The 16,611-nt window shown below is 40.4% G+C and overlaps 1 protein-coding gene across 1 annotated transcript in view; it reads right to left on the bottom strand.

Annotated features, from left to right (window-relative positions):
* Positions 1–16,611, bottom strand: part of EPG5 (ectopic P-granules 5 autophagy tethering factor) — a 135,772-nt gene that overhangs the window by 71,637 nt on the left and 47,524 nt on the right. The window contains exons 17-25 of the mRNA XM_006144408.3: positions 15,323–15,463; positions 13,864–14,008; positions 13,455–13,652; positions 12,977–13,087; positions 11,420–11,542; positions 10,332–10,498; positions 9,268–9,489; positions 5,830–5,953; positions 1,613–1,757 (exon numbers count right to left, since the gene is read on the bottom strand). Of these exons, the coding sequence (XP_006144470.1) occupies positions 1,613–1,757; positions 5,830–5,953; positions 9,268–9,489; positions 10,332–10,498; positions 11,420–11,542; positions 12,977–13,087; positions 13,455–13,652; positions 13,864–14,008; positions 15,323–15,463 (1,376 nt within the window). The remainder of the gene's footprint in view (positions 1–1,612; positions 1,758–5,829; positions 5,954–9,267; positions 9,490–10,331; positions 10,499–11,419; positions 11,543–12,976; positions 13,088–13,454; positions 13,653–13,863; positions 14,009–15,322; positions 15,464–16,611) is intronic.

Below are 16,611 nucleotides of genomic sequence, written 5' to 3' on the forward strand. Positions count from 1 at the left end.
TAGCCCCAGCTAGGTGCTACTTTATAGGATGCCTAAAGTTAGACTTGTGTTCATGGAAATGTATATATCAGCTGTGCTCGCTATGAAAATATTTAGATTAATTAAGATCTTTAGTGATTCAATAAAATGTGGGGGAAAAACAGTATAGAAAGCAAACAGATACCAGAGACAGTGTGGGAGAAGAGTGGGAGATGGCAGAGGGTGAGAGATAGGGAATCAAGGATGGGGAAAAAAACATACAGGAAACAAAAAATGGAAAATTATTTATTGACAATACCATGTATGTCGATGTGCTTGATTGAGCCAATACACAGTGTATTTTGGATGGAAAATTCATCTGTATGTTGTAATGATGTATAGCGAATTAATGTAAAAAATAAATAAATTTAAAGAGAAAAAAATTAAAATATAATAATAATAAGTAAAATTAAATAAGTATTTTTTTAAAAGTCTCCTTAAAGCATCACAGAAAAAAATGAATCAGGAGCATATTTAGTCACTTTCTAGCCTTTTTCTCTGCTAGGTATAGAGCCATGTGCTTCGGGTTAGGCCAATAAGTCTCCTTAAAACATAACAGAAAAAAATGAATCAGGAGCATATTTAGTCACTTTCTAGCCTTTTTCTCTGCTAGGTATAGAGCCATGTGTTTCGGTTTAGGCCAATAAGGTATATCAGAATAACTGAGAGAAGCTTCCTGAAAGAGCCCTTAAAAGAGGGAGATACTGGGGCCAGCAGGTTGTGTGGTAGTTAAGGGTGCTGAACTCCTCCATGGTCGACCATGGTTCAAGTCCCAGACCTGGTGACTTTCTTTCTCACTTTCCCTCTCTCCCTCTCTAACTCTGTCCTTCTCTAGTTACATAAAAATACATACATATATACATAAACAAAGTTAAATAAAGTAATTCTATAAAAAAAAAAGGGGGGGGGGAGACACTTATCACTAGACTGGTCTGTAAGTGTAAATGGCTTAAGCTCAGCAGCCATCTTGAATCGAAGAAGATGCAACCTGAAGAAGAGGAAGACAGCAAAATGGGGGAACAGGGGTCTTTTTTTGGCTTTTTTGGGGGAGAGTTTTTTGTTACAGGGTGTGTGCACTCACCAGAAAGACAGAGAGAGACAGAGAGACAGAAAGCGAGAAATCATCCCCCCTCCCCGGGGGGAAGATGGCCACACCACAATTCCTTCTCCTCCATTCTCCTCTCGGGATCTTCGGCGCTCATGCACATGCATCCAGTGTGAGTTTAAGCCACCGGATCTGGGACTTGAGCCATGGTCAACTACATGAGAGTGCAGTGACATAGCCATTACACTGCTGGTCCTAAACAGGGTCTTTAAAGGCTTCCAGGGGTTCGGAAGCTACCTACTGATAGAAATTGCCTGCTTCCAAATGTCTCCTATGTGAGGAGGGAAAAAAATCTCTATCTTATTTAAGCCATTAGTGTTTTAGAGTTTTCTCTCACTCATAGCCTAACCTAACTCTAAGTAGATAAGTTAACAATGAACTCCCATAAAGCAATTCTCACTGGAGGGATAAAGTGGGCAAACCTTAACCCTCAATGTTTCTGATTCAATCATTCACTCATTCAAAGGAACTAATGATCACAAAACTCACCCAGTGAAGGATCAGTGAAGTCCAGCTGCCCTGACAAACTGCAGGACACAGAATGGAACTCAAGCTTGGCTTGTGTCCACAGACCAACAGTTTCCTGAAATTCATGATATATGCGTTCCATGTTCAAGTACTCCATCCACAGATCCTGGAATGGGACCATAGCACTTTAACATTGACTAATTAATAATATATTCACATATAAAAACTATGTATTTAAGCAAGTTTCAACATGAGATGGTCCACTCCAAAGTCTCCAGCATTAGGATGAACTGCATTTAAATGGCTACTCTAGCAATCTCTGCTGTAGTTACAAAACTTTTTCTGATTATATACCATGATTAGGAAAAACAGTAACTGTAATACTCTACTAAATGCATGTTTATATATTAATGAGCTAGTAAGTTATGCATACTATAAGATTAAAAACAGAGCATTTCAGAGAGAAAAAATGTAAATATTAGAAGTAACAGAATCTGAATTAGATCAAGCCTCTAAGTACAAATTTCTATTTACAAGAAATATGAGGGCCAGAAAATCATGTTAAACTACACCACGAAGATACAATCAACAAAATCCAGACTGTGGGGAAACTATGGACAAACTAATTACCCAATTTCTTCAACAAATAAATTGCAATTAAAAAAGCATTTTATAAGACTTATCAAACAATCACAAATAAACTGATCCAAATAAACTATAAAAATAGATCAAAACATTTATGACTTTCATGAAATAACTGAAAATTTGAACACTGACTAGATATTTCATACTGAAAAATTATAAATTAATATTTTCCAGATGTATATACCATTGAGTTATATATTTTTTTAATCCTTACCTTCATCTATCAAACGATCTTTGAACTTAGCTCTAAGATAATATGGTAGAGGGACTGGATGGGCTATCAATTAAATTAGACACATGGGGGACCAGCAGTTGGCGTAATGGCTATGTCACTGAACTCCTACGTAGTCGACCACGGTTCGAGTCCCGGACCCAGTGGCTTGAAACTCACACCGGGCGCGTGTGCGTGTGTGCCCAAGATCCTGAGAGGAGAATGGAGGAGAAGGGATTGCGGCGTGGCCATCCCCCCTGGGGGGTGATTTCTCGCTTTCTGTCTCTCTGTCTCTGTCTGGCGAGCGCATGTGCCCTATAGTAAAAACCTCTCAAAAAAAAAAAAAATAGACACATGGAACATGGGGGTAAGGGACAAAGGGGCATCTCAGTATAAAGTTCTGCCTACTTTTCTATATGATGGAATTTTTTCATAACAACAAGTAAAATAAATAAATAAACAAAAAGAGCAAAAAGTAGAAATAGAGTGTTGGGGTCCAGCAGTTGGCATAATGGCAATGTTGCTGGACTCCCATACAGTCAACCACAGTTCAAGTCCCGGACTCGGTGGCTTAAACTCACGCTGGGCACGTGTGCGTGCATGCCCAAGATCCCGAGACAAGAGGAGAATGAAGAAGGGACTGCGGTGTGGCCATCTTCCCTGGGGGTTGACTTCTCACTTTCTGTCTCTCTGTCTCTCTCTGTCTCTCTCTTTCCGGCAAACACACACGCCCTGTAGCAAAAACCTCTCTAAAAAAAGAAAAAGAAAGAGTATCTATCTAGAATCCTTTTCCCACACTCCTACAGGCTGTCTTACATATTCTGGACTATACTTATTTCACTTTAATGATCACTACATATTAGAATGGTGGACTTCTTTAATAACAAAGAGTCTAATATCAGTGAACACTAAAACTACTTCAAATAGTAACAGAAAAGATCAAATATGGACTATGGTTTTATGGATGATGATGTTCATTTTTTCTAATTTTAAGTGTTCTAAATTAGGCCCAATAATCTTTCCATGTGCTTGACCAGTACCTTAACCACTATGCCACCTGCTGGTCCCGTCAGGTTAGTTTTCAAAAATACTGACCAAGTACCTACTATATACAAAGCCTTGAAGACGGTCTTGAGGTGTAGAATATAAAGAAAAGACATTGAACTATACTCAAAGGAGTTGAGGACACCATAACCTCATATTTATTCATGCTATTTTTCTGCCCTACACTTTCAGCCAGATTTCTCTGTGCCTTATATGTTCTTACTTCTCCATATCCCACGTTCTGCCCCTTTATGAAATATTGTACTACCATCAGAGGCTGAAGGGTGATGCAGTGATAAAAGCAAGGCTGCACAAACTAACCCACACAGGGGAGTTCCCAGTTGAAATCTAGAGACCTCGCTAAGTACACTGGGCCCATACGTGCTTGTGATCCAGGACTGGCTGGGACTGGGGATGTATCAAACCATCAGAACCCTGGTGGGGGTAATATCTCTGTGTCTCTCTCACTCATAAAAGAAATAAACTTTTAAAAATATGGATTTTATTATCACTGAATTCTAGATCCATAGTTCCCTCTGCACCAAGTGGGACAAAGAGCCTTCTCTGAAGCCCTTCGGGTACTTCCTCTCCCAATATTCCTCATCAATCACTAAATCCTACTGATTCTTCCTCAATATAGTTTTAATTCGTCCATGTATTTACTTAATCATTTCTGCTATTTCAACAGACCCCAAATAAAGACTTCAGAATAAAATCCTAATTCTTTTTTTTTCTTTTTTTTGGAGAGGTTTTTGCTATAGGGCGCGTGTGCTTGCCAGAAAGACAGAAAGAGACAGAGAGATAGAAAGAGAGAAATCACTCTCCGGGGGAATGGCCACGCCACAATCCCTTCTCCTCCATTCTCCTCTCAGGATCTTGGGCACACACGCACACGCGCCCGGCGTGAGTTTAAGCCACCAGGTCTGGGACTCGAACCGCGGTTGACTACATGGGAGTCCAGTGACATAGCCATTATGCCAACTGCTGGTCCCTAAAATCCTAATTCTTTAGGAAGGCATACATGGTCCTTGGTAATTTCACCTTTATTCATCTCTCTGGTTTCATCTACTCCATCGGCTGCTGTGCTCTATCTTGTGCCTTTCAAACATGCTATACCCTCTCTCATCCACCCTGCTTTTACACAACTGGTACTTCTACTTAACCTCCTCTCAGCCACTCCCCATCAACATGCTTAGTCTTTCAATCTGGCCAACTCCCATCTGTCCTTCTAGGCTCAGCTCCAAGGTCATCACTCCTACCCCAGTCTGAATCAGGAGCTATTCTTCTGTGTGCATTCCATCCCCACAGTCTTGATGACAAGATGTAATCATTTTGTGTTCCATTTGACAATAAGTTCTTTGAAGGTGAGGACTGGATCAGATTTATTTCTATGTCTTTGGTATTTAATACATGACACAGAAAAGATATCCACTAAATACTCATGGGAGGAAGAGAAGAAGAAAAAAGAGAGAGGAAAAGAAAGTGAAAAACACCTATTGGAAATGAAAAAACTACATACAATGTGAAAGTAGGAAGGTTTAAGAATCTAAATGATAATCTCAAGTCTTAGAGGTTCTTAAGACCCATCCTGGTGTTGGGGCAAATAGAAAAAGGAATTGGAAACCAAGAGTTATGTATAGTTCTACCTTTCCCTTCCCCACCTTTTTCCCAAGATGGCTACAGAAGCTTAGAGGAAACTGAAATTAGAAGTTTTGGCCTGAAAGAGGATGAGACTTCTTTACATGTCAAGGAAAGAACAACTTATGACATGTGAAGACTAGAATCAAGGGGCCCCAAAAGGACAACCAGAAATAATGACACACCAACAAGTAAGCCTCTTCAAAGTCAAACAAAGGCGAGTGCCTTATCTACCCTGTGTAATGATCATCCTATACAATGTGTAGATCCTTATAAAGCTTATGCTGCATTTTTCAGGAGAACAGAAATGAATGCTTAAAAATGTTCAGCTGTTGACAATTTAAAATAAGAAAAATTTTGTGTCTTTGATCTTAAATAATTGGCACTTAGAAGATAGTCAATAACTACTCATGAGAGGGAAGAGACACAAATAGTCAGAGGAAGGCTATGCTTCTGAGTTTGTATAAAGTCCTAGAGCAAGCTTTAAGTCTTCAGATGAGACCATGGTGGGGCTAGAGATTCAAAAGGGACTATCACTTTAATACAAGTACCCATACCCTGACAAAATCCACAGAAACAATGACCATTCCGATAACTAACCATTTCCGTATCAAAAAGTGGTTTTACTTAATTAGACTACAAATATGACTAACTCGAATTACATTCAGATATTCTAAAAAAGACAATGCCATAGTTTCACCTGCTGATTCTGCATCACTTTTGCTAGCCTGTGAATATCATAATGCTTTGGTAGAGAAGGGATATAGGTGTCTCCTTTTTGAAAATTCTCATCTTCTAGCCATAATATATATACATTGAAGAGCCTAAAAGACAAAAACACAATTACATAAAATATAAAAAGATATGCAGACAAATTAATTTTCTCACATCTCTAGGAACTCCAGCACTGGAACATAAGAGTAAAGGTGCTCATAATACAGAATGCATGTTCAACAACCACCAACGCTCCCAGGAAACTTCTGGTTCAGCAAGGGAGATACAACACGAATCAGTCAAATATGAGCAGTAATTGCTAAAACCAAAGAACAGGTGCTGAGAACTTCATTTTTAAAAATTATTTGAATTTGGGGATGGTAGGTGGCGTGGTAGTTAAAGGCACTGGATTCCCACATGGCAAACCACAGTTCGAGTCCCAGACCTGACGGCTTACTTTCTAGCTTTCCCTTTCTCTTTCTCTGTCTCTCTCTGGTCAAATTTTTAAAAAGTAATAATAACAAGTGGAATTAAATAAACAAATAATTTTTTTTAATTATTTTAATTTGTGAAAGGGTACCTATGCTCATCAGAAAGAGACAAATACAGAGAGGGGGAAAGAGCAACCCCCAGTGGGGTGTGGTCATATCACAAGCACTTCTCTAGTTCTCTATGCCATTGGGATTTGGGACACAGATGCACATATAACCAGTGTGTTTCTCAAGCTACCTTGCCCAAAACTCAAACTGTGCAGCTGACCACATAGGATCTGGCTCCCTTCAACAGTAGGCCACAGATTCACCCCAAGAACTCCATCATTAAAGACAGATTAAATATAATACACAGAAAAAATAACTGGAAAGGTGATTTTACCACAGATGCAGGATCTAAATTTGCAGCTTTTCTTTCCTGGGCAATTTAGTCACAGAGAACTTTAGTGCTTGGAAAAGTGAAATTAAGACTCAAGCACGTTTTCTGCCTTTCAAAAAAAAAATGATTAAAAAGCCATTTTATGGGGTTGAACAGTAGCACAGAGGTAACACAAGATTCTGCAAAGCTAACCCACATGGGAAGGTTTCAGAGATCTCCCTGAACATGCTGAGTATGTACACGCCCATGATCCAAGGTTGGACGAGGCTGAGGGTTGAATGTGGCATTCAGGACCCTGTTGGGGGTACCTGTAACTGTTTCTCTGTCTCCAGCTCTCTCACTCACAAAAGAAAAAAAATGAACTTTAAAAAAAGTTGGCTGGCTCCATGGTATAGTGGCTGAGGTAGCCAGATTCCACATGGCTAAACACACAGTTTGAATCCCAGACCCAGCAACTTGAGAAGTATGCCTAGCACATGTGCATGAACACCCAAAATCCAAAGAGGAGGAAGAAAGAAAGAAAGAAGAGATGTCAGCAAGGCCATCTCCCATGGGGGGATACTTTCTCACTCTCTCTCTCTGTCTCTCTCTAGCAACTATGTGCACCCTCTGGCAATTTTTTTTTTAAATAATTTCAAACTTAAGCATTGGAAGAACTTGCCAGTGTTAGGCTCAATAATTATCTCTTGCCTCGAGAAATCATAAACAAAATGTAGTAAGTGTGCACCCTGCTCTGATAAGAAATAAAACAAAGACGGGTTTAAAAACAAATTCAATTTTCCAATAAAAACTTTAAAAAATACATAATGATGTTTCCTTTATTTTTATTTTGTTTTGCTTTGCTTTTATAAGAAACATAATCCATCTAGCTATGACCGCTGGTATTTCAAGAGTTTCCTACAACAACAGTACTGGAGTAGTCAGCAATACACTAATGGGTAGGGAACCGGGAAGTGGCATAGCTCTGCTTTGCTCAATCAGGTAGAAAATTACCTCCTTCACCTCTACTAGAGTCTGTCTAGGAAGACAGACGTGGACAGGGCTTTGAGATTCTTAAAGGGAAGAAGGTGGTATGTAGTTCTCTCTTTCAGCTTTTGGTTCAGGGAGATACTTTATAAACACACCACAGGAAGGGGGATTTAAAAGAGACAGAACAAATATCAAAGGCTTTTTTGGCTGATATAAAAGGTTCAAAGAGAATACCTTTCGCTGGTTAAGCCTGGTTAAAAATTCTTTCAACCAAGCAAGATAAAGGAGAAATCATTCTGAAGACTAAAAAAGAGCCCTAAGGGCTTAAAGTTAAGCAAGACTGAAGCCTCAATGCCAGATGAAATACTGAGTTTCCTTAAACAAGCTACAAGAGGTCTCCTCAAAGTTCCTAGAAAAAGTATGTTATGAAAAAACTATGCATAGATGTCAAAAAATTTTTTGTGGGACCAGCAGATGGCATAATGATTGCATCACTGGGCTACCAAGTAGTCAACCGCAATTTAAAACTCACACCAGGCACATGTGTGTGCATGCCCAAAATCCTGAGGAGAATGGAGAAGGGACTGCAGTGTGGCCATCCCTCTTGGGGAGTGATTTCTCACTTTCTGTCTGTCTGTCTGTCTCTCTCTCTAGCAAGCAAATGTGCCCTAGAGGAAAAAAAAAAAATCTCTCTAAAAAGAAAAAAAAAATTTTTTTTAATTTTTTTGTACCAAAATAAACTTGTACTTTAATCACATTTTTCAAGGAACTTTTTGATACACCCTCATATTTTGTCTTTAGGGTTTTTTTTAATAATATTTAACTTTATTTATTTATTTTAATTTGACCAGAGAGGGACAGAGTGTGTGTGAGAGAGAGAGAGGAGAGAGAGAGAGAAAGCCGCCAGGTCCAGGACTCGAACCACGGTCAGTCACGTGGGAGTCCAGCACCCTTAACCACCATGCCACCTGCTGGCCCCTAGGATTATTATTAAGAGGCATTTTTATTAAGTATTATTTATAAGACTAATAAATGGTTTAAATCAAACTTACAAATGAAAGATGAAGGAATAGTGAGAAATGAATTCAAACTTACTTTAGCATTCTTAACCTTTGGGGTGATATAAATATTGTGCCTGGTTCTGTAAGTAATTTTGTGAAATTATTAAATGCCCCCCATGGATCCCTAAATCCCGTGGAGGTTCTAGGAACCACATTTAAAGAGCCCTGCCTTACTCATTGATTTCTTATAATAAAAAATAAATAAATAAAATAAAAACACCCTATTCTAATGGACTTTAAATTGGTTTTGGTTTTGGTTTTGGTTTCTTTCCATGTTTATCTAAAGAATCAGCCTTCCGATTTATCACTCAACTCCAGTCATTTCACAGAGGTACATCCAAATTGCTGATACACTTCTCTTAAAGAACACAAAAGAAAAACACTTTAAAGATGCAAACTTATATCAAGATCATCTTCCATATTTTATCTGGAAGGGTTAATATAATAGCATCTCAACTAACTACTTTAGCACCGTATCTGCTGCAAAAAGCACAAAATAACCAGAGCTAAATAGCCGTGCTCACCTCACAAGTTCTGCATGCAGTTCTGGTGAAGTCAGGTAACGAGGACTGCCAGCTTGGCTCTCTGGCAGTCCTTCGCTGCCCTCTGCTGGAACACGGAGGGCCTTGCTTGCAGCGTGGTGGAAATCAGCCACCTCGGTCAGACGCCTCTTCAATTCTTTCAGCAAATTGATATGAGCAGGACTCTGAAAAAACCTTCTTCCAATACAACCATCTATGGGTAACCTTAAAAAATACAAGAACAAATCTATAACCTTTCCAGACAAGGTGCTCTTTCTATCTGGCACAAAATATCAATCAATTAGCAAGGCAATTTATTATGGCTGCATATATACACCATTACATTAATAACTATCATTTCTACCTCAAAAGTTACTTTAAGGATCCAGTGAGATGTATATAAAAGTAGTTTTAAAAAGAATGAAAAACTACATAGACACAAGACATTGTCTCACTTAAGAGAACAGACTCAAGATGGCCTCTGCTCTTGAAGAACTTGGGAAGTGACAGAAAACAGAAGTGATAGAGACTCAGCATCTATATGTTTTAAAAGAGTGAGTTAAGGAACTGGGAGAGCTAGGGCTGAGGCGGGAGCTAGAGAACAATGGACGGTAACAGTGAACAGGTCTGGCTGGTCAAAGTACCTTCACATCTAGTGGAGGTGTAGGACACTTCCAAGCATATCCCAAGGGCTGCCAGACAAGGCCTGGCTTTTTGTTCATGCCCATACTATTATCACAAGGTCCCCTCACTCATACCACGACAGTCACTCTAGCAGCCTCAGTTTGTAGTAGTTTGTCTCCATTTGCATCTCCAGAGGTTTTATGCTAGACCTTGCCCAACTCTGGTGTGCTGTCTTCATTCACCACACTGGGCACAGAGGACAGTAAAGATCAACTGCTGCAAGACACTTGAAATTGGAAGAACAACTAATCTAATAAATGCTAAACAGAGAAGGAGGGAGATTCCTAGGCAGAGGTCACCCAAAAAATGGTTTAAACTCACACTCACAGTATAAGAATAAGGAATGGATTCACAGAAATCTACTATAATACTGGATTCCATACCCATATTGTGGTCCTGGACGGTGAAGATACAGGAGGAAGAACTTCTGCCAAATGAGTGGCAGAAGAGGGTGATCAGATGGGGTGACCAGAGCCTGGTGAGCCCAACGATAAATCAGCAGCCTCTGAAGGGATGGGACGATGGGGAGCTTCAGCTGGGCCTGGGCTTTCTATGAGAGAGGAGGGGCTTTGAGCAAGCACAAAAGGAACACAATCACAAACAGTTTGCTCTAAGAGATCCAAATGAGACATCGAACATTTTGCTTTCAATTTAGCAAGAAAAAAAGAAGTCAGGTAGAACTCACTTCTCCAACCCACTAGCTAACACTTTAACCCCCTTCATAGCAAGACATGTGAGGCAGCTTTTTTGCTACCAAAACATTTCACAGAACCCAGAACTGGAACGGGTCTTCAGAGTCATGTAGTTTGACCCCATTTCAATATCTGAAATTCCTTTGCCTTTACAACACTATAGTCCAAGGGAGTAGAATAATGTGAACATCAAAAGTAAGTAAATCTATTGAACTTTCTCAATCTTTTGAAAATTTAGATTTTAAAAGAACTTACAAGAATGATAAATTCCTTGACAGGCTATGAAACCTAAAAGCAAAGTCTGTAATATTGGATCTTAAACAGAAAGTCCTGCAATCTAAAGGTTTATTCCAGTCTTTCTCCCACTTTAGTGAGCCTAAGAATAAGCTAAGGGATTTTTAAAAATAAATTCTTGGTCTTACTTCAGACCCAAGACTCAGAATCTCAGAAGCTGGGGTCCAGGAATCTGATTTGTAACAAGTTCTCCAGGGGCCCCTGATTCATGCAGGAAAAAGTAGAAGCTACTTGTAAACACTAAAAATTGTCCTTCACACATGCAAAGAACACAGCTCTCCATCACTGGGCTGTGACTCCAGTTGTTAAATGAATCTTGGGAAGCAGGTATACACCACAGTTACACAGTTTTAAATATTCATCTGTGTCATGTTCTTTCCAACCACAACAAAAGATGACACAGAAGTTCAAAAGCTAAGGTGAATCCAGCAACACTGAAGAATAAGCCACCTTCTCCCACTCAAATGCAGAACTGCTATTTGCACCTTCAGAGCTTGATCAGGAGTAAAAGCAGTGTTTATAACCAATTCCCCTTCAACAACTCTTCGGAGCTGGGAGTCTTCTTCAAAGATGGACTCCATGTTCAGTACTGTCCAAGCAAACCAGACCTACAATTGACAGGGAAAGGGAAGAATGGGCAGTTAAGGCCACTGACAAAATACGTTCTGATATTCCACTAATTAAAGTCTTTTCTATCATTTATCTCAGTCAACAAATATAGTTTCCCAAATTAACATATTTTTAATATCTACATTCTTGTCACACTATAAATTTAAATAAAAAAGATCATAAGAGAGACTAGCAGTTAGCATAATGACTATGTCGCTGAACTCCCATGTAGCCAACTGCGGTTCCAGTCCCAGACCGGGTGGCTTAAACTCACACCGGGTGCATGTGCGTGCCCAAGATCCCGAGAGGAGAATGGAGGAGAAGGGATTGTGGCGTGGCCATCCCACCCCCCATGGGGTGGGGGGGGATTTCTCGCTTTCTGTCTCTCTGTCTCTTTCTGGTGAGCGCACAGGCCCTATAGCAAAAACCTCTCAAAAAAAGAAAAACAAGAAAGATCATAAGGAAATGTTAAATTCCTTTGGAAAGGTTACTTTAGTACAGCATGTTAATTCGCTCAACTATATTTACTGGACAAGCTCTGTATGTATGATGGACAGAAAGGGGGACAGCAAGGGCTCTGACCTTAAGAAGTTTTCCACCTACAGGAGTAGCTGAGCCTGGCAATTAAGTAACAACAAAGTAAAGTGGGCAGAGTCAGGGCTATAAGCTTTGTTACAGAAGGTTCTGTGGAGAGTCAGACAGGAAGGCAAGCCTGGTAAGAGAACCAGCAAGGGGGAATCAGAGGTGAGAAAGCCAGGGTTGTGTCTGGGTTTCAGAACGATCACAAGAGGTATGAGGAAGAGCAGGAAGTGAGACTAATCAGAGGATAACAGATGTTACTCGTTCAACTGCTGAAACAGACATAATTTTACAGTCAGATAGGTAGTAATAATAATAATGAAAATAATGCTATTGATGATTATGACAACAATAAGATCAATGGCCAACACTCGGTAAGCCTAGGTTATGTGCTAAGCACTCACAGGTGCTTCACATACAGGTACAATCATCATTCACATTTGACAACTGAGGAAACTGAGGACAGAAAGTAAGCAAGCTGCCCAAAGCACAGAGCAAACAAATGGTAGATCTAAGACTGAAACCTAAGCCATGTAGCTCCAGGGCCAACCCTTAACCTAATTGCCATGCTGCTGGGCAGGCTCTGCAATCAGGCCAACTGGACTCTGACCAAGGGCTGTTTGATGCTGAGCCAGCTACTCACCTCCACTAAACCTCACCTGACTCTTCTGTAAAATAGGAATGGCAACAGCATGACTTCAGTAGAGGGCTACTGTGAAGATTAAATTTGAAGGTATATTTCCACTTAGCAGGTACTAAGTAAACATTATTTTAGAGTATGAGTAATTTAGTAAGGATAATAACAGTATCAAAGATCATAAGATAACAAATGGTCCTCTCCATGGATTCCCTACCTGAGTGGGTGTAGCCACACCCTCCACAAAGGAAGGAGTGATATTGCCTGCCACAATCCAGCTCACCAAAGAAGAGAGAAGACTCCGGTCACAGTGGTACCCCAAAGCATTCTACACGAGGAGAAGGCATGAAAAAGAGAGAGGAGGCTTTAGAAAATTAATCATCTCATTGACCTTTTCAAAAATATCAGCAATGTCTTACTACAATGGAAGATTCTGATAAGACACAGAATTCAAGAATAAGTAGACCAACAGCAACGTACAGGCATATTTAATCAATGGGACTCTTTGGAGGAGGGTCCCCTCCTTTGACTTGAGATCTCCACTAGTAAACTATGACAATGCAACACCATTAAGGTAAAGCTTTAAAAACGGCAATGGCCACGGAGTAGAACTGAGAACCATGCCTTTGGAGAAACCTTTTCAGAAAACCACTATCTAACCAATAACTGAAAGATAAATTCTCCAACCAGTTTACCTTATGTTGCTGGTACAGTAATTTCTGCACACAATCTTCCTGCATCAGCTGAAAAGCTGTTTTACACAAGTTGTCCATGAGGAAGAGGATGGGCTGTTCTCGGTACCAAAGATGTTGGCTTATAAGAGCCTGCACCCAGAACTCCAGCACGGCAACAGGACCCACTTCATTGGGCTGAGTGCTTACAGATATGTGTGCCTGTGGAGAAAAGGCACATGTGACATGAGAGGTAATAACCAGTCTCTCATTTTTAAACAGTCACAAAAAACTCTCCACCCCAACTTCAAAGCCCAAGTCTGCTTCTTGTCCAAAAGCACCGTGCCAAGTGCCTTCAAATACCCAAACCACACATGTACTAACACTAGAGGGTACTGGTTGGGTGTATGTAAGGGGCTTCAAGAGCCCTGACCTGAATCATGCTGTTGAGAAGCTTCACATTGTCCCCATTGCTGGCTCCCGTCAGGTGCTGTGCCACCTTGTGGGTGACCTGCTGCGTGACACCCTGAGGCACGCCGCTGTCCAGGTGTAGGAACAGGAGAAGGTGCGACAAAAACCTGCCAGACACACAGGATGACACACTTTACCTTCCAATCTGGAGTCAGCTGAATTTCTAGTGGCCAATTACTTATGAGGAAACAGGAAGATATTAATGTGGTACCATTTTTTAAGACCAAATTGCTATTTGGGGATTCTAATAAATCACCAAAAATTTCAGAATAAAGTTTTCACATTTAATGAGGTTTAAAAGGAATTCTGTCTACCTGCAGAAGTGTAATGAATAAGACACACAAACACATATGAGTCAAAGAGAATTAGAGGAAATAAACACCCAAAGCATCACTATCGCCTCCACAATCCTTTCATTAATTAATAAAAGCAGACATGTTTTCCAAATCATTTAGTCTCCAAACCTACCTATGCCCAGAATGTTAATTAGAAAAAAAGCAAGTTTCCAGGCTCTAATATAGTCCTACTAAAGTAGAATCTACAAGGGAAGAGCTTGGGAATCCACATTCAACTGCAGGTGATTGTTATCACTAGGCAAGTTTGAAAGTCACTGCTTAAAAACACACACAGCAGGAAAACTGCAACTTCGCCCTTGCGCCCATGGATGTAGTACACATCTCCCACCTCAAAGGGCTGCTCCACATTGGCCTCAACTCTCCTTTCGTTACTTTTCATGACTGCCTAGCCAGATGTTCAATTTATGGACAGGCAGTTCTCTTCCCATCTTCCCACTTATCTCTCCTGTTTGCAAAGTGCACTACACAACCTGCAGACAATTGGAACAATGTAGTTTTCTTTATTACAATGGCAAAGCCATTTGCTGCTTGGTGTCAAGATGCACTATTACCAGAGTCTCATAGAACATATGCTCTTTCAAATACTAATAAGCTATAGTAAAGCAGTTGAAGTTAAATGAGAGGGGAACTAACTTTCATGATAATAAAACTGGAATCATTATCAGAATCACTATTTATCAACCTGGATTCTAAACTGGAATTTAGACATTTTCTCTCTCATAAAAAATACATGATTCAGGGCAGTCCTATTGCCTAGTGGTTAAGGAAGAAAGATCCCACACAGCTGACCACAGTTTCAACGTAGGTTCTTTTTAGCAGCCCAGGGAACACACTGGTGTGTGCATGTCCAAAATCCTGAGGGAATGGAAAGATGGAGGAGAGGGAACTGCAGCATGACTAAACCCCACAGTTTTCTCCCTTTCCCTTCCTTGTTCTCTCTGGCAAGGGCATGCTCCCTTTGGCAAGTCAAACAAACAAACAAAAAGTATTATGTCAATATCATTTTACTTGAGTACCCAGAAGACACAGTCATAAATACTCCGGCCATAGACCAAGCATACTTACTGCTCATTCTTCAGAAGGTAATACTGGCAAGGATAGAACAAAGGCAGAATCTTATCCAAGACATGGACCACAGTTCTCAAATGCCTCGACTGGACCAGAATTCCTAATAGTGGGATGCCTTCTGCACAGAACTTCTCAATGCTGTGAAAAAAGGAAAAGGCACACGAGGCATCAGGCTCATAGATCCACAATGAGCTATCGGCCTATAGGATCAGGATTAGCTCAGACCTCCAATTCATTTTTTATACCCAATCTTCACACAGAGCTACAAGATTCAGAACTCTGGAATTACAAAGGAACTTAAAAGTTTATCTACATTTTCATTTTATAAGTGATGAAGTAGTATTGTACCCAATTTCACATAGTTACCTATGGTAGGGTCAAAATGAGAACCCAGTTTACAAATGTCTAGTTCAGAGCCCTTGCCACACCCCTTTTGTTTCTCAGTATTTCTTCTAAGAACCACAGGGATCTTCTTTGTCTCAATATACCATAAAGTATTATAGCAAAAAGATCTGAAAGTGAGTTCAGCTTGTCAGTATAAACTGTCAAGATTCATCTGAAGCTAATTTAGCATGAAAGTTTCCTTTTCTTTGACTGATTTCAGAGAATCTAGCTGTAAGACAAAATCTCAGGCAAATTGAGGTGGCACAATAATAAAATAACACTCTGCGATGCTGAAGTCACATGGGAGCATTCCAGGTCTCCCCGTACAGACTGGGTGCAATGATCCCAGCGGGCTGACGTTGCGGGTAGATCACATCTGGAGACCTCCCTGAGTGCTCTGGACAAATATGTGTGCCCATGATCCAGTGCTGGCTAAGGCTGGACATGATTCATGGTGTCTGGACCCTAATGAGGATGCTGTGCTGTCTCTCTCTCTCTGTCTCTCTGTCTCTCTCTCTCTCTCTGTCACTCAAAGAAGAAATAAATAAACCTTTTTTAAAAAATCATAGATCAAATAAGTGTTAGAAAAATGGACAGGCTATTAAAAAATGCATTATGGGGGAACCAGCAGTTGGCATAATGGCTATGTCGCTGGACTCCCATGTAGTCAACCACAGTTGGATTCCCAGATCTGGTGACTTAAACTCACGCCAGGTGCATGTACGTGCATGCCCAAGATCCCAAGAGGAGAATGGAGAAGAAGGTATTACAGCTTGGCCATCCCCCCAGGGGGTGATTTCTCAATTTCTGTCTCTCTGTCTCTCTCTGTCTTTCTGTCAAGTGCACGTGCCCTATAGCAAAATAGAGAGCACACATGCCCTATAGCAAAAATCCCTCTGAAA

This window comes from Tupaia chinensis, unplaced genomic scaffold (assembly GCF_000334495.1).
Source record: "Tupaia chinensis unplaced genomic scaffold, TupChi_1.0 Scaffold000119_1, whole genome shotgun sequence".
NCBI classification, from domain to species: Eukaryota; Metazoa; Chordata; class Mammalia; order Scandentia; family Tupaiidae; genus Tupaia; species Tupaia belangeri.